At 39.4% G+C, this 19309-nt stretch overlaps 1 protein-coding gene across 1 annotated transcript in view; it reads right to left on the reverse strand.

Moving 5' to 3' along the window:
* SIPA1L2 (signal induced proliferation associated 1 like 2) overlaps nucleotides 1-19309 on the reverse strand; it is a 135616-nt gene that overhangs the window by 46753 nt on the left and 69554 nt on the right. The window contains exon 9 of the mRNA XM_065401456.1: nucleotides 3066-3323. Coding sequence (XP_065257528.1) covers nucleotides 3066-3323 — 258 coding nt within the window. The remainder of the gene's footprint in view (nucleotides 1-3065; nucleotides 3324-19309) is intronic.

Genomic DNA, 19309 nt, shown 5'->3' on the forward strand with positions numbered 1-19309 from the left:
AATCCCACTCTCCTTACTGATATAAGTAGCCTCATTTGAACAAATAGATCTACTTGCATGAGTAAACAAAGCAGGACTTTGCTCAGTTTTGAATATGGGAAACTCCCACAACGAAAAAAAGTGCCTTCCCACCCAGAAACAATTGCTAACATGTACTATGACATACACCTCTACCCCGATATAACGCGACCTGATATAACACGAATTCGGATATAACGTGGTAAAGCGGCCCTCCGGGGGGGGGGGGGAGGTGTCTGCGCACTCCGGCAGATCAAAGCAAGTTCGATATAACGGGGTTTCACCTATAACACGGTAAGATTTTTTGGCTCCCGAGGACAGCGTCATATCGGGGTAGAGGTGTACCAGAAAGGGTAAGGGCTTTGATTACACTATGGAATGCATAATATAAGTACCTTCATCCAACTGAGAACTAGGTCATCCTTCATATACATTATGTGGGTAATATGAAGGCATTTTAAAGGGAATTTTATTATTATATTTTTAAAGATCATCATGTCTCACATTGTTAACTGTCTCTCTTACAAAAATTCTTGTATTTCCAGCTATTTGAAATACAATCGCCAAATTCTTCCTTAAATCGCTCTGTTTCACCTTGCTTCTCATTGCCAATTTACAACTCCACTATCTTGTGTCTCCCAACTCCATAATCTTGACTCCTCATCCTTCTTTCCTTTCCCATTTCCTTCACATATCCAGTTTCTAACTTCTGTCATTTTTTCCTTTTTAATCTCTAAAATTCACCCTTTTCTCATTGTCCCTGGTGCTATATAATCCGCATTTCTCTTAACCTAGTTATCTCCCATATTACTGTAACCTTCTTGTCTCATCTCACTGCCCTTCCTAGCCTCGACTCCTCTCCAAACTGTCTGAAATGCTGCTTCTAAAGTAATCACCTATTTCCTAGAAACTTTCTATTGGCTTCATAGTCTGACCACAGTAAATCTGAGTTTCTCATCCTCACCGACAAGGTCCTATATAATACCTCTCCTATTTTTCATTACTAGGTATCTAAGGCCATAGGCTAGTTCCAAACCTTTTTTTATTCACCTTCCCACCTCTCTACTTCGTGGATTTTACCATGCTGCTTCCCATGTCTGGAAGAGTCCTCATCCATTAGGTACCATCTCTCTTCTCTATATCCCTTTTTAAAACCTCACCTCCGCAAGCAAATTGTTTTCCCTTCTTGTCATCGTTAATCTCCCCACCCTGCCTCTCCTGAACTGCTATCCAATGTTTTGTCTTTGTTAAACTTGTCCTATTTCTATTATATAGTAAGCTTTTCAGGGCAAGCAATGGCTCACTATATTTAAGGACTCAGTCCTGCAAATTATGTATGCATATGCTTCATTTAGTTATGAATGCTTATGTTTGTAATGTGCTGTGGAATTAATAGCAAATATTTATTCAACAATTAATAAAATAAGTACTGTTTTCTAACAGAGCTTCACAAATCCAGAAAATTAGATATTCAGTACAACTGCCTGTTTAACATTGGACTTTAACAAGGAACACAAGAATGGGTCAAGCAAGGTGATCTTAAGTCATCTAACATTAAGTGTGGTTAGATAAAATACATTTTTGAAACAAGATGTAAAATATGCAAACCATTAACTCAGAACCTTCTTTCCCTAAGGACAAGTTTTAAAATGTGCATTACTATGACTAATAGTCTAACTGTGCGTGTTTTAAACAAAATGTAAAAATACTGTCAATTATTTCTCCTTCAGTAATAATTTATGCTTTTTGGGGTGGGGGCAGAAATTTTCAAAACCAATACATGACAAATTTTAGATTTTTATACAAATGAGGAGATTTCAGTCATGAGATCTGTTTTGCTTGGAGGTTAGAGAAACTGTATGGTTTAAGGGGAAAAGGGCATAAAGGAGGGACAATTCCAAACGAAGAAGAAATTAATGGGGAAAGAATTCTGTTTAAGAAACAAATGTGTTTAATTAATTCTCACCAAATAATGTAAAGAGTCAAATGCATTTACATAGCTTTTTAAAAAAAAGAGTTGACCCCTTTTCAAGAAGGAGTAAAATGATTTATAATTACCTTTAAAATACCTCACCATAATGTAAGAGGTTTGATATTTTTACATCACAAGTTCTCTTTTGTTTAATAAACAGTGGAAAAAAAGCAAAGTATAAGGACTGGTAATGAATTACAGAATCCTTTGAAACTGTGTCCATAATACAATAATGAGCTTAAACCACTCATTTTGCAAGAGACAGGTTTGTTTTTATTTATGCTTATCACTCATCTACATAGGTTTCCGTAACGTCACTGATTGTGCCTCAACTTAGAGTAAAAGTAGCCAGTCAGCTTCTGTTTCATTTGATTTGGAGTTGAAGGGGATGGTTGGTAGTCCTCATGGGGTGAAGTTATGAATAGTGATGAGTGAATCACTCATTTTTCAGTTTGAAAAATCTAAAACATTTTGGGGAGAGCTGCCAACCTGAAAAGGAGGTTTTTCTTGCTGAAGTGAAAAAATGTTTTGTTTGACCAGAAACAATTTTTTTTGTTTTGTTTCATTTCAGCTGGTTTTTACAGCAAAATGTTGAAACAAAAGATTATTTCAAAATGAAAAGTCAAAATGGTTTGGAAATGTCCAACAAAACATTTTGCTGTGTTTATTTATTTTATTGGGGGGGAGGGGACGCAAAACTATTCACCAAATTCAACCTAATTTGAGTGGGATAGCTGAATTCATGGATAGCTTTGGTCTACCAGAAACTTCATTGTTTAGTGAATAAACTATTAGTCCACAAAATTCTGCCCATCTCTAGTTATGAGTAGTACTACTGTACACTATCACTTATCACTAAACCCAGATGTCATTTGTTTCAACTAGGATGAACTGTGGTTCACTGGGTTTACTTTGGCACTTAATCTCAAACTTAAATCCCTGTTAAAACCCAACAGAGTAATGTATGAATGATCGAAAAAGGCTTTAAAAATAACTTCATACCAAGGCCTAAAAACAGAGGTTTACAAGTGAAGCATTTAGGAAAATGACAGGAATTAAATGCAGAGTATATTACCTTGCACCATCTGGCAGCTTTCTATCAAAGGAAGTGCTGCGAGGAATGGCTGTCTGAGCCTGCTGAAGAAGCTGCTGGCATTGCAGTCTGTCAGATGTTCCTAGGATTGGAGATGCACGAGAAAGAGGCTGCCCAGCAGGAGTCGGCACCCGATGCCAAGTAGTATTCCTTCTGAAAGGAGTTTTATACTCACATGGGGTGCCTTCGCTGTCGAGTTTATATTCCACCATGGGGATTCGGCATAGTTCTGAACAACCCCTGCAGGGCAAATAAAAATGTCAATAAATCTTATTGGAGCGGGGGGAAAAACCCAACAACAATCTTTCTACCATAAAAGGTATGGGTATATTTTTCTTACAAATGCTAAAACATCCCCATATAGCATAGTCTTTTGCACACTTCAAAAAACAAACCACCTATCTGACAAAAAATAATTTAAACTATTCACTACTATGTGGAAGCCAGTGTTTCCGATGTCTGTCTTTCAAAGTGAAAAAGCAATATAAGATACTAAAAGCTAATCCATGTCTTAAATTCTGCATTATACACAATAAAATCTGAAAACTATAAAGATTGCACAGTTAAGCACTCAGAAGTCAGGAAATGCCAACATTAAGGTTGCAAATGCAGTCTTAACTTTGTTCCCTTGTGTGTACGCATCACACTACAAGTCAAATTATACGATCACACACGATTTCTCAATTTATACAATATCATACAAGTTGAAAAATATTTAATGTGTAGTTTTTCCTGCAACCTTATATACTTTTATGTAGTATCTGGCATTATTGATTACTTCTCTGTGTACGCCAGGCAGAGTGTACTAAACTCATTTCTACTCATACTACAGATTAAATAAACAGAGAAATCGTGAAAATTTGCTTTTATACATATAGGCCTCAGAAGTGTGCAGCTAAAATAAGTCAAGGTTACTACCTCATCACATGAGTTATTTAACTTAAGAAAGGCTTTCCTGTTTCTTGAAAAGAACATGTATATTCATCATTGCTGACTAAAGCAAAACACATTTCTTAGGGAAATCTAAGAATTTATAGAAAAACGTTCAGTCTCAATCCTGCAAACGCCTACGCACCTGATCCACTTTGGACAAGTGAGTTATGCATACAATTTAATAGGACTGCTCACTGTGTAAAGGTACTCAGGTGCTCCAGCATTTGCTGGATCAAACTCTAACAATAAAAAACATACTATGTTCATTTTCAGTGTTGCAGCAAGTATATAAAATGAAAAAAATATTATCAGATGCTAACTACTTTATCCAAGTTTGTTGAAAAATAAATTATGGTACAGCAGTAGCAACTACATTCTCTGGATATTCCATCTTCACTGAGCATTTTCCAAACCAGGAATGCAGGGGCTGAACAGCACTGTCCCTGTAATTGCTGGTCCCATCTGCTGTGACACTGGAACTGAGAGCAGGGGAAATGTCTCTCCTGTGATCTCAATACTCCCCACTGCTGGTTCTGAGGCAGTGAGGAGGAAGCACCTTGATTAGAATGCCAAGGATTGCGCAACCAAGAGTCTATAGAGAGAGGGGGGCATGTAGAGGGGTGGAAGAGGCTGAGACAAGGACAGGCTAGAAGGACAGCTGGAGCAGAAGGGTCTGTAACCACTTGAGTACGCTGAAATACATCCCAGGATTTCTGAATTTTGGCATTTCTCAATGCTGTGCCAGGGATGTTCTGCGTCTGGCTGGAAGATTCAAATCCGCCTCCGCTGTGCCCCACCCCCCATGTGAATAATAATAAATAACCCACGATCACTGCTAAGTACTTTTACAAATGGACCTTTCTAGCCTCCTCTGATGCATTCTCATTAATTAGCTCATCCCAGTCTACCCGCCTGCTTCCAAGCTCTCTATAAAAATAACTAGCAGATCATTTAACCCTTTCCTGCCCTATGGACACGCTTAGCGAGGTCTCGATTAATTTCACCTTGCTGAAACTCCTTTCATTAGCAGCTATGGTTACAGGAAGATAGCAAAAACTATGCAGAGCTGTTTCTGTGTTAGGGAAACTCATCTAAAGACTTTTTGTCTGTATAGCTAAGGAGATCAATGGGCGCCTTTGTTTACAAGTCATCCTTAAAGATTCACTTGCAAAAAGTGGCAAAGAACTCCATCTCATTCTCAGTGCTCAGTTTAAATCCCCAGGGTTAGCTGGCTTGCTAAACTTAAAGCATGCCTCTTTAGGTCTTCGTTGTTGAGGCTCTTCAGTTTCTCGTCTGTCAAAAAAGCAGCCCTTTTTATGATCACATCCTATTTACACATCCTATCATCAAACTGTGTTAATATTGTGTCTAACTGGAGATTGAAAGCCTCACATTCAACAACGTTTTTGGGACCTGTTGACCTTTCATCCTTTGCAAGTTTGCCTGGCATTACTTTCCTCCTTCCTTGAACTGTATGAAAATCCCTACTTTGTCAGCCTATGAAGCAGCAGAAGCAATGAACCCAGAAGCCCATAATTCTGATAAAGCATCGCAAAGACCACCAAGTAAACTGCCGTTTGAATGTCAAGATCTGGACTCTGCAATTTTTTGCTCACAACATTCATTTTTGGTCAGTATAGTAACTAAGGCCTCAAAGTTATGAGTTATTACTATTGAAGAATTGCCCAGACATCAAGCCTGTTTTAGAAAAAGATAGAACAGATGGAAGTGAGAATAAAAACTTAAGGTCTAACAGCAAGATTTCTTCAGACTGTGTGAGCAAACTCAGAATTGCTGCAGCCTTTTACAAGAGTGTACCACTGGTGCTGCTAAGAGACTTCCCCTTTTCCCTGTCTGTGAACAAGTGAGTGAATTAACTAAAAATTAAATTACAGACACCCCCCGGGTTACACAAACCCAACTTACGCAAATCCGCACTTACAGAAAAAGTTCCGTAAGCTAGAAATAAGAGGGGAATTTCTTTTGTTTTTTTTTTGTTGGCATAATTGTCGGGTATACGTTTCCAATTTACGCAAAATTCGAGTTACACAAGGCGTTCCGGAATGGAACGCTTGCGTAAGTCGGGGAGCGTCTGTAATATCAAACATTAAGATATTATATATTAACAGATACAGTAGTGAAAAACTGGGTACCTGATGGAATCTAATATTGTAATTAAATGAAGTTATATTTATAACAGGGAAGTTGACTATAAAGTGATCCAACTTTGGGCAAAATATTGCAAACTTTAATGACAGGGTTTACTCCTGTAAGCAGAGTGACGTGTGAAAGAAGAATGCCTATTAAATTGAAAAGTAAGATCTTCAAGATGGTAATTGGGCTGCACTGTTGTAGGATCTAAGTACTGGGTACTGACTGGGAAGAGACAAGAGCAGATTCTGAATACAGTTGAAATAAAAATGTTAAGATGGATGTTTGGGAGCTACAAGGATGGACCATGTTTGGAATGAATGAAGTTTGGAATGAAGTTGCTGACCAGAGTAAAACAGATGGTCCCAAGATAGTTGTACCAAAGCTATGGCCTCGCTTGTCTTACACAAGCTGGTATGAGGAGATGTGTTGCACACAGATACTGGAAAATTCCAGCCCCAGTTGCAAGAACAGCCAATGTGATGTCTTGTTCCCTGATTGGATGGTGACAAAGGATGACTCATTTTGGTTGGATGTTTCAAATCTTTGGAAGAAGAACAGGTCACCATCTGATTGGTCCACACCAGTACCTCCAAGAAACGGAACCAACTTGGACCACCCAGCAGAAATAGGATAAAACAGGTCTGTCTCCTTCAGCACATTGCTTTCTGAAAGCCAAAGATACATGGAAGAAAGAAGACTGAAGTCCAGGATCAGACATCTGGAGTCCTCCTGGTGACAAAGTACCTATCTCAGACAGGTACCTTTAATTATCTCTTTCTATTTTCTAGCAATTTGGGTTGCCTGCTAGCACATTAGGGAAAAAACTATAGTCATGTCTGTCCTTTGCTCCGCCCGTGTTTGCACTGTCAACTCCTGGTGTGAACAATAACTGAGTTGAAAGCTGACAGCTGAACGAAGATCTGATGATAAAGTAACAGACTTTCTCTTGGGTGACAGGTCAAATCAGTCAATTGATCACTTCCTGAAACTGGGTACCTAATTAGTATGGTGGTGTATACGCTTGTGCATGTGATCTAAAGATTGTCACAGAGTTACTGTGTGCCTTTGTTTTGTAAAAGATTCCAATCAATTTTGTTGTAAAGCAGCTTTAAAACTCAACAAGTTACTGTTGTTAACCAAGATTGTAGAACACGTGTGTATGATAGGTAATGGTTTTATACTGCCCTTCACGTTCTAGGTGCATACAGACATAAAATGAGGCCATGTGTGCAAGCTTCTCAAACTGCACTCCGTCTATATTGTCTGTCATAAATGTAGAAGTAATGTTAGATGGTTGGGAGTGTTAGATTCTGGGTTTAATATAATTAATTAGGAAATTAGTTAAACGGGTTGTCTACTACAGATCCACAGAGAAGGAGACCTTGGTGAATTAGCATGTAAGCAATTGACCAAATTATTTTATTTTCTACCTTTGGATTGTTTTTCCTCTGTTGTACTAGCAACAATTGAGTTAATAACCATTTGACACAAGGAACCCCTACTCTGAGGGACTCAGTCAAAAATCTAAACAAAGTCACTTTCCCAAGATTGAGTACAAATATTATATAGTATTGCGGTTGTTATTTGATTTTGCAAATCTGAATGGTTATATTAACCAGTTTTCTAATTATAGTCCAATACTATTTTTGTCTTCTTATATCCTATACTATTAGTGGCTGCTGTTAAAGATGTTTAATAAACTCTATAAAAGTAATTTCAGCTTTCAAATCCTTTACATTTAATAAAGCAATCAAAATTCAAAGATCCCTAAGAGAGGTGGTATGGGTAAACAGTTAAGCAGCTGCTTAAGTAAGGTTTGTTTTATACCCTATCTTTCTTACATAAGATAGTATACCACATCTCAAACAAAACAAAAGTGAAAACTCTGAAATTTGTTTGCAAGCTGTCAATTTCGGACTTAAGCTCTGGGGTATGATTGTGTGAAACCTTGAACTTGCCTAACGTATCAAGAATACCTTCAATCTGATTTTGTAGTGGATGTATGGCCTCTACCCTTACTAGAGTGACCAGATGTCCCTATTTTATAGGGATAGTCCCTGTATTTGGGGCTGTGTCTTATATAGGTGCCTATTGTGCCCAGCACCTGTCCCGATTTTTCACCCTTGCTATCTGGTCACCCTAACCTTTACTGACCATCTTGTCATGCTTTGGCATTTTAATATAATGCTAATATGCTTTTTCAACACATCCCAATAACTAGTAGAAGTGGAAAACAGGATGTACAATCTTTGAACAATTCAAAAAATAGAAGAATTTAGGGAACAACCATTGCAGCAGCTTCTACAAGATTCAGTGAGTGAGCAGTACATGGGTTGAGAGACGTATATTGATTTACCTGATTAATTTGATTTTGAATATGTTTGTATGCTGCAGCCACATTACCTCTATTGTCATAGCTTTGTGCACTGTAATCAGCCATATCTAAACTAGCTTTTTTCAGCTTCTCTAAAATAATCTCCTTAATACGCTACCCAGTTTTGGCGTGGCTAGCATGAAATCTACACAATTCTCAAGAAACTTCACTCCATTTTTCAGAACCTCGTGATACCTTAACACCTGAAACATTTGTTCCATTCAGGAGTACAATCAAACACAACAGATAACTATTTAGCTTTCCTAACCTTGTCAAAAATAGTCTGTCATACTTTTCTTGTGATCCTATTGATAAATTAATTTTGATAGTATGTCATCTCTGCGGTACTGGCCTTAATGGCTTCCACGTGATCTCTCAACACACCATCATTTCTGCAAGCAATTCAAGTAAACCCAGAAACTTACCATTATGAGGATTGTCTAATTTCTCATCGGAACCTGTCAAAGCTAAATATCTCTCACCTAAATACAGCAAAATATCCAACGAATGAGGCAAAATTGCTCCTCATGTCTTTCTGCACCCGATAGAAGGTTTGCATACCTTTGTCAACTATGTAGTCCTTTTCCAACCATTCTGTAAGTTCCATCCAGCACGTGACTGCCGCTATATGTTCCTTCAAACATATATATAGGCATACTCTCTCACTAAGGTAGAAAATGTTTGTGAACCCAGTTTTACAGTTCACAAAGGAAGATGAGGAAATTGACTGGAAAAGCGAACAAGTGAAACAGAACAAGGAGGCAAGAGGGGAGGGATAGCTCAGTGGTTTGAGCATTGGCCTGCTAAACCCAGGGTTGTGAGTTCAATCCTTGAGGGGGCCACTTAGGGATCTGGGGCAAAATCAGTACTTGGTCCTGCTAGTGAAGGCAGGGGGCTGGACTCGATGACCTTTCAAGGTCCCTTCCAGTTCTAGGAGATGGGATATCTCCATTAATTTATTTAATTTAAGAGTGAAACTGTACATCAGCCAAAAGTGTCAAAACACCTAATAAGGTGTAAAGCCAGCAAAGAACCAAAACTTTTAATTCTTGCTTTCCTTTGCATTTGCTAGGTAAAAAGTCTTTCTAAATTAACAATAGGGCTGTTTTCTACCAAGTAGTCAGCTCTATCTTGTGAAAGTCAAAATTCTGTTTCACGCTTTCAATAATGAAACTGCTTTCAGAGTCCATGTCCATAATAGTTGCACTAGCAACCAACGGGCAACTTTCTGTCCTGAATCAGAGAGACTTTGGGACCCACAAGACTGACAAACCCAAATCAACCTCCTCACTACCTAAGGAAGGCTCAGAAGTGAGAGTGGAAAAACCCTTCGTGGATGTTCACAGGGCCGCCCAGAGGGGGGATAAGTGGGGCAATTTGCCCCAGGCCCCGCAGGGGCCCCCACGAGAGTTTTTCAGGGCCCCTGGAGCAGGGTCCTTCACTCGCTCCGGGGGCCCCGGAAAACTCTCGCGGGCCCCGGGCCCCTGGAGCTTCTTCCGCTCCGGGTCTTCGGCGGCAATTCGGCGGCGGGGGGTCCTTCTGCCCCGGGACCCGCCGCCGAAGTGCCGGGTCTTTGGCGGCGGGGGCCCCCCACCGCCGAAGACCCCAGGCCCCCTGAATCCTCTGGGCGGCCCTGGATGTTCATCAGGAACATGGTCAAATTTAATATATTTAAAATAAACGTGTAGACCGCTTGCACTTTTCTGATTTTGTTCATGGACATGCTGCAGCTTGCACTTTTGAGGGCCACTTTTGTGCATGTAGGTGTTCATGGTAGACATCATGGTTGACTGTAAGAATTCATCTTCCAAGCTCTTCATAAACGTAAAGTTAAAAACAAAAAAACAAAACAATGGAGCCCTTTACAGGCCCCTGACAGGCTGTTTGAAACCCACCCACCCCTTTTAATATATTTTTTGGGATGTAATTATCTATATAGATTGTCGTTATTGGATTAAGAACTTCGGTTATGTGAACTGTTATCTAAACTACCCCTAATTTGATTCCCTAAGATCCTGCATCCCTCCCTCACCCTCATGAATCCTGAGTGTGAGAAGTTTTTGCTTTAAGCTGATAACCTCACTTACAAATTCAGGCTTTTCCAGATATTGATCTTACCACTTAGTTTGGTAACTTGAACAAGGTCTTTCTACAATATGTACATGTCATTCTCTACATCCTTAAACCCAAAAAAGTATTTTAAATTTAGCTGCTATAATCACATTTTCATAGATTTTAAGTGCAGAAGGACCATTATGTTTATCTAGTTTGCCACATCTAAAAGCATGCTATATCACCAAATTACCCCTCCCTCAGTTAACATTAATACTTCCAAGTTTTGTACAGATTTGTAGCTACTTGCCTCAACGGAATTATATGTCCCTTCAGCTAACCAATGACTATGTGATTCAAGACATTGTTCCTGTAAACAAAGTTTTGTAAACAACCCTATTTCAAATCACTATCAGATCTAATCAAGCAACTTTCATAAGTTGAATAAGGACACATTGGACTTCACATACAAAACGATACGAAGCAGTGGAGTTATCCAACACTGTCCCAGTCACTTAAAAACAGGTAAATACATTGCTTATATCAAAGTATTTTTGAACATTATCTTCCTTGAAATCACAGAAAGAAAAATATGTTGTTTGGTGTTTTTTGTGTATTAGATCAGAGCAGTTAAGTATTAAGATTGAATGGTATACTTTATTACTTCACAACAACCATACAGAGAAAGAGTACTGCAGTTTACAGAAATATAAGGTCATAACTGCATTTACTCCATGTATTGGGGACATGTGAAATAAACTACACCTCTACCCCGATATAACGCGACCCAATATAATATGAATTCGGATATAACGCAGTAAAGCAGCGCTCCGGGGGGGGGGGGGGCGGGGGGAGGGCGCTGAGCGCTCCGGTGGATCAAAGCAAGTTCAATATAACGCGGTTTCACCTATAACACAGTAAGATTTTTTGGCTCCCGAGGACAGCGTTATATCAGGATAGAGGTGTACTAGTATGTTTCCAGCTGAATATTGACACTGCTATTTTGGATCTAGAAAATTATCCTGGCGAACTGCTGAAATCGTATATAATTTACTATTAAACATTTAGCTGGGTTGCTAATGAGCCTTTGTTTGCTACATTTTATTGCATTGTTTGAAAGGTATATGTGGACATTTGTATTTAACAAAAGCATTTGCACTTACTTTTTAAATGCAAAGACCAAAGCTAAGCCTTATGCTCCTATGAAGATATTTAAATGATGTAAAATAGAAGTAGGGAATTGCTGGAGAGTTTTCCCCCATATCATCCAACATATTGCTTTGACAAACAGACTAAAAAGAGATCCCCGATTCAAAAAGTTAGATAGTAAATATGATCAGAAGGGAAAATACAGATGACAGAGTCAGTTTCTAGATCTATACATCAGAAGCCAGAACATTTCTTCCCCTTCATAATGGCATGTAGGTTAGTACTCAGGCCTCTGAGCTAAATAGATGGACTCAAACATTTAAGGATCCTCTGTTTAGAAAACATGTGTTAACCTATAGCAATTTTAGGTTTATAAAAGTACCACCTACAAGCTTAACTGGAACAACTAATACTCCGAGTCACCTGACAGTGCTGATTACTGCAGCTTCGCACATAAAAAGCAGCAGCTGTGGTCATCTGCAGTGTTAAAATAATATTGCAAACATTTTAGTTTAATACACTTATGAAGCCGTCTGTAACAATACATTATCAGCTTTAAAAACCATGAAGCTCTGAAACCTTTCAATAGTTATTCAAGCTCCTACATGAAGGGCTTCTAAGATGCGCCCTTAAGGAGCTACAATAGGCTAACATGATACTTAAAAGTTAAATGTAAAGCTCTTGAGAAAATTTAAGGAGCTTTTATATATTATGATTAAGAGTCTGCTGTCTTGATAACTACATGAAAGCCTTGTCTTTTTCAATTACATTCCACCATCATAATGAGACTGTTACTCAGCATGGCTGTTGTACTTTGGATCACAATTAAATTGGATCTACAACTAAATCTTAGAATCATAGATTATTAGGGTTGGAAGGGACCTAGATCATCTAGTCCAACCCCCTGCTCAAAGCAGGATCAATCCCCAACTAAATCCCCAAATGGCCCCCTCACGGATTGAACTCACAACCCTGGGTTTAGCAGGCCAATGCTCAAACCACTGAGCTATCCCTCCCCCCTAAATTAATGGAGATATCCTATGTCCTAGAACTGGAAGGGACCTTGAAAGGTCATCGAGTCCAGCCCCCTGCCTTCACTAGCAGGACCAAGTACTGATTTTGCCCCAGATCCCTAAGTGGTCCCCTCAAGGATTGAACTCACAACCCTGGGTTTAACAGGCCAATGCTCAAACCACTGAGCTATCCCTCCCCTGAATGAAAATACAAGTGTTGTAGCATACTCAAAATGCTCAATTTCCAGCTCCTTAAATTCTCAGAACAAAATGGATATGCCAGTGATCTCAGCTGATCTACGGTTTGACTCTTGCCTCCTTGTTCTGCTTCATTTGTGTGTTTCCAGCCAAATTCCTCATCTTCCTTTATGAACTGTAAAACTGGGTTCATGAACTTTTTCCACCTTAGCAAGCGAGTATGCCCACAAAAATATTTGAAGGAACATGTGGAGGCAACCATGAGCTTGATGGAACTTGCAGAATGGTGAAAGGAAGAATTATTCAAATTTTACAGGTGGGAAAATGATGAATGGAGACACTAATGGACATTCTCAAGGTTACACAGGAAGATCATGGCAGAACTGGGACTGCACCTGTATCCTCCAAATCCCTGTCAAGTGCCTTCACCACAGGACTATCCTCTTGATTCAGAGAAACTGTTGTGTTTTGGTCAGACAGCCAAACAAATTCCAGTAAATAACTAGCAGGCATAGATATGGTCAGAAATAGCTTCCAGATTTTATTGATGAACATGCATGTTTTATCTGATTTCAAGCAGGGCCACAGAAAGCATGCAAACATCTTCCTCAGAGGGCATAGTTCAAAGCCCATTGAAGTAAATGCAAATACTCCCGCTGACTTCAATGGGCTTTGGATCAAGCCTAGAGATTCTACCTGGACAATATTGGCCAAACAATGAAGGTCAATCCATGTTACTATAACTTAGTCCTCACAGCCCTCCAGAAACCTACTAACATTAACCGCATACTGTCACAAGTCAACAAACTGATGAAAATATTAGTTAAAATAATGTATAGCATCATAAATGCACGATGTTGCTAGTGACCTCTGATGATGAAGCTGCCACCAGCCCTACCAGTTCTATCAGTACAAGTGGTAAGCACTCATGATGTGAGATGTGAAGAGCTGAAGTTGGCAATGTGCTCTTACCAAGATCTTCATTTTTAGTTTAAAAGGAAAGCTTTGGGCTGCTGAGCCCACAAGCAAGTTGGAAGTTTCTTAAATGCCATTGGAGATGCAATGCTGTATGTGAGAGACATGAAGAACGGTGAAATAGTACATGCACTGGATAAAGTGGATGACCAGGACATAAAAAAACAAAACAAAACTACAACCTGATTGGCACACTTGTGTGATCAGTGAAGAAGTATCAAACCTGCAGTTTGCGCTAATGAGAACAGGACCACAGAACCAGAACAAGACACATTTCCAAGTCCCAAAGAATACAAAAAGACAACCACACACAAAAGATGACATGATACAAAATTTATGGGGAAGGCAAAGGATCAGAAGGAAGGAAAAATCCTTAGAAGGAGGAGAGAGAGAGAGAGAGAAAGGGAAAGGAAAAAAGTCATACCACAGCTGTAAACCTAGGAAAAGGGAATGATATAATGAAGTTAACAATAACGAGAGGGAGGAGCAAAGTCAGGGCGTGATATCAGGAAGAAAGAGAAGATACCTAGTGCTGGAAGCTTAAAATGATGGTGGAACATGCAAGTGATGTCAGAGACATGTGGAGATGCAAGATTTGGAGGAGGAAGACAGGTCAGAGAGATTTAGGAATCATTCATATAGAACTAGTGGTTGAAGCCTTTTTCACAAATAATTCAATATCAATCAAGTCTGAAATGCAAAGTCAGCTACAAAAATCTGCTCTCGTGAACACGAAATTAAAACATCATTATTAATTACATTTTACTTCTGCTGACATATCAGATCAATTAAACTGATTTGTACAAGACTTCTAGTGGAGGGCATAATTTGAGATCATCATCAGACTTACCAAAAGGAAATGCTTAAAAAATTTAGATAAGGTTGATAGATCAATTACATACAAGTTTTTAGCTATTTTCTCTGCTCAGTAATAAATGTACATCCGTGCTTCTGCAGCTTGTAATTACTGTGCTGGATAGAAACTGGAAGAAAAATGAGGACACATTCAACTTTAGGGTTAAATGGAAACATAACTAAGTTCCATACCATTGACAGAGCAAAGAAACACAAATTTTCTTGCTGTCTCCTGAGAATAACCCTGAATTTCTGGGAGCAACACATTTTGGAAAAAAAGCCTGCTACAAGGCATTAAGAATGCAATGATTAGAAAATATCAAACAAAGAAAAGCAACCAAATTAGAGCTTTCTGAGTCCTAAGCATTCATTTTAATGTAAAAATATAAGGTTTGGAGTTTTGGCAAACAACAGGGTTACTGCCCGAAAAGTGGTTATTTTACTTCCCAAGTGTGCCATCTTCAACTGATGAATAATCCTTCTTTTGGGTAACAAGTTTGCTAACCTTGGTTTCACTCTGACTCCACAACAACAAAGCCAAATTCTAATTGATATGAACTAAAAATATCTTTCAGGGTCAGAAATGGTGGATTCCTAGAATCTGAGTGAGATTAGTGGGGGGAAGGAGAAGATGAGGGAACACTGGAGCAGGCAGGCACATCCACAGATTCCTCCTCCTCCTCTCCACTTATCTGGTACTGGGGGCAGCTACATCTTTTGTGTGATAGATCTTAGTGCTAGAGAGATTCCTTTGTAATATCATATCACTTTCTTCAGAGTTAAAGACCTTGTCTATCACACTCTCCCACAGTGCCCCAAACAGACCCAGCAAGGCTCTTAGCACAGCCTCCTGTTTCAACCAACAGGCTAGTTGGGGAAAGAGAGACAGGCAGCCATAACACATTCTGTAGTAGCTTTCCATATTCCAGCTTGCAGCACAGTAGGCATGCAGTGGTTCCTCCTTTATGTGGGACAATACGCACACAGAGGGTCAGTGAACACAGTGTGCCCATTTTCCTTGAGGTTATGCCCTGAGAGTGACTCAAATTCCAAAGTCACGGAAAACTGTGTGAACATACACAGATATTGGTGCTTACATGCCAAGGTGATAGTCATCTTAGATAGATTGATCTGATTTGTCACCCACTGAGAAATGGATCATATCTTCAATAGGATACTTCAATAGGTACTTCTGGCCCTGCACTTTGAAATTTTCCTTGCAGAACTTCATCTATTTTTTGCTTACATAGAGCCAAATGAGAAATCAACTTGGGCCCTAATTTGGAAGGGTAAGAAATTCTCTCAAGCTTGAATAAAGTGTGGAATTTAAGTGGAGAGGAAAGATGTGTGCGCATTGGGTTGGTCAACAGAAAACAGTCTTCTGTTTCTTTACCACTGATGGATGGAGCTACTGAAACAGCAGAAGAAAGAGGAAAGCACTAGGGAATATTTAAAGACCATAATAATGGTGTGAGAAAGTACAAAACATAAGTGTCTTGAAGTGGAAGATGATGATTCAAAGGATGCTTCATAAACATATAGTATACAGAACATATCTTGTCAAGTTACTTTATACCTAGGAAGTCTGTGACAGAATTTAATAACATTAGCTATAAAAAAATCCATGAAAACAGCAAGCTTCTGTTATATAAAAAGATACATATCATAAAATCCATTGGGTTAAAATAAGTGTATTCAGACAAGGATTCAGACCAAAAAAGCCTCCCCGAAGTCTGAATTATCTTGAGATTTTGTTTAAGATATAATTAGTATTTAGTAATCATGGGAGACTAACTTCCCAGATATAGACTGGAGGACAAGTGCTAGTAATAAAATATAATGGGGCTCAGATTTTCCTGGATGCGATAGCTGATGGATTCCTTCACCAAGTAGTTGCTGAACCAACAAGAGGGGATGCCATTTTAGATTTGGTTTTGGTGAGTAGTGAAGACCTCATAGAAGAAATGGTTTTAGGGGACAACCTTGGTTTGAGTGATCATGAGCTAATTCAGTTCAAACTAAATGGAAGGATAAACAGAAATAGATCTGTGACTAGGGTTTTTTATTTCAAAAGGGCTAACTTGAAAAAAATAAGGAAATTAGTTAGGGAAGTGGATTGGACTGAAGAACTTGTGGCTCTAAAGGTGGAGGAGGCCTGGAATTACTTCAAGTCAAAGTTGCAGAAACTATCAGAAGCCTGCATCCCAAGAAAGGGGAAAAAATTCATAGGCAGGAGATGTAGACCAAGCTGGATGAGCAAGCGTCTCAGAGAGATGATTAGAAAAAGCAGAAAGCCTACAAGGAGTGGAAGATGGGAGGGATCAGCAAGGAAAGCTACCTTATTGAGGTCAGAACATGTAGGGATAAAGTGAGAAAGGCCAAAAGGCATGTAGAGTTGGACCTTGCAAAGGGAATTAAAACCAATGGTAAAAGGTTCTATAGTCATATAAATAAGAAGAAAACAAAGAAAGAAGAAGTGGGACCACTAAACACTGAGGATGGAGTGGAGGTTAAGGATAATCTAGGCATGGCCCAATATCTAAACAAATACTTTGCCTCAGTCTTTAATGAGGCTGATGAGGAGCTTAGGGATAATGGTAGGATGACAAATGGGAATGAGGATATGGAGGTAGATATTACCACATCCGAGGTAGAAACCAAACTCGAACAGCTTAATGGGACTAAATTGGGGGGGAGGGGCAGATAATCTTCACCCAAGACTATTAAAGGAACTGGCACATGAAATTGCAAGCCCATTAGCAAGAATTTTTAATGAATCTGTAAACTCAGGGGTTGTGCCATATGACTGGAGAATTGCTAACATAGTTCCTATTTTTAAGAAAGGGGAAAAAAAGTGATCCGAGTAACTACAGGCCTGTTTGACATCTGTAGTATGCAAGGTCTTGGAAAAAATTTTGAAGGAGAAAGTAGTTAAGGACATTGAGGTGAATGATAATTGGGACAAAATATAACATGGTTTTACCAAAGGTAGGTTGTGCCAAACCAACCTGATCTCCTTCTTTGAGACGGTAACAGATTTTTTAGACAAAGGAAACGCAGTGGATCTAATTTACCTCAATTTCAGTAAGGCATGAGATACGGTCCCACATGGGGAATTATTAGTTAAATTGGAAAAGATGGGGATCAATATGAAAACTGAAAGGTGGATAAGGAACTGGTTAAAGGGGAGAATACAATGGGTCGTACTGAAAGGTGAACTGTCTGGCTGGAGAAAGGTTACTGGTGGATTTCCTCAGTGATCGGTTTTGGGACCAATCTTATTTAATCTTTTTTTTACTGACCTTGGCACAAAAAGTGGGAGTGTGCTAATAAAGTTTGCGGATGACATAAAGCTAGGAGGTTTGCCAATACAGAGAAGGACCGGGATATCATACAGGAAGATCTGGATGACCTTGTAAACTGGAGTGATAGTAATAGGATGAAATTTAATAGTGAAAAGTGCAAGGTCATGCATTTAGGGATTAATAACAAGGATTTTTGTTATAAGCTGGGGACTCATCAGTTGGAAGTAACAGAGGAGGAGAAGGACCTCGATGTACTGGTTGATCACAGGATGACTATGAGCCGCCAATGTGATATGGCCGTGAAAAAAGCTAATGCGGTCTTGGGATGCATCAGGCGAGGTATTTCCAGTAGAGATAAGGAGGTGTTAGTACCGTTATACAAGGCACTGGTGAGACCTCATCTGTAATACTGTGTGTAGTTCTGGTCTCCCATGTTTAAGAAGGATGAATTCAAACTGTAACAGGTACAGAGAAGGGCTACTAGGATGATCCAAGGAATGGAAAACCTATCTTAGGAAAGGAGACTCAAAGAGCTTGGCTTGTTTAGCCTAACCAAAAGAAGGCTGAGGGGAGATATGATTGCTCTCTATAAATATATCAGTGGGATAAACACCAGGGAGGGAGAGGAACTATTTAAGCTCAGTACCAATGTGGACAGTAGAACAAATGGATATAAACTGGCCATCAGGAAGTTTAGACTTGAAATTAGACGAAGGTTTCTAACCATCAGAGGAGCGAAGTTCTGGAACAGCCTTCCAAGGGGAGCAGTGGGGGCAAAAGACATATCTGGCTTCAAGACTAAGCTTGATAAGTTTATGGAGGGGATGGTATGATGGGATAGGCTAATTTTGGCAATTAATTGATCTTTGACTATTAGCAGTAAATATGCCCAATGGCCTGTGATGGGATGTTAGATGGGGTGGGATCTGATTTACTACAGAGAATTCTTTCCTGGGTGTCTGACTAGTGAGTCTTGTCCACATGCTCAGGGTTTAGCTGATTGCCATATTTGGGGTAGGGAAGGAATTTTCCTCCAGGGCAGATTGTCAGAGGCCCTGGGGGTTTTTCCGCCTTCCTCTGCAGCGTGGAGCATGGGTCACTTGCTAGAGGATTCTCTACACCTTGAAGACTTTAAACCATGATTTGAAGACTTCAATAGCTCAGACATAGGTTAGGGGTTTATTACAGGAGTGAGTAGATGAGATTCTGTGGCCTGCA

The sequence above is a fragment of the Emys orbicularis genome, chromosome 3 (genome assembly GCF_028017835.1).
Source record: "Emys orbicularis isolate rEmyOrb1 chromosome 3, rEmyOrb1.hap1, whole genome shotgun sequence".
NCBI classification, from domain to species: Eukaryota; Metazoa; Chordata; order Testudines; family Emydidae; genus Emys; species Emys orbicularis.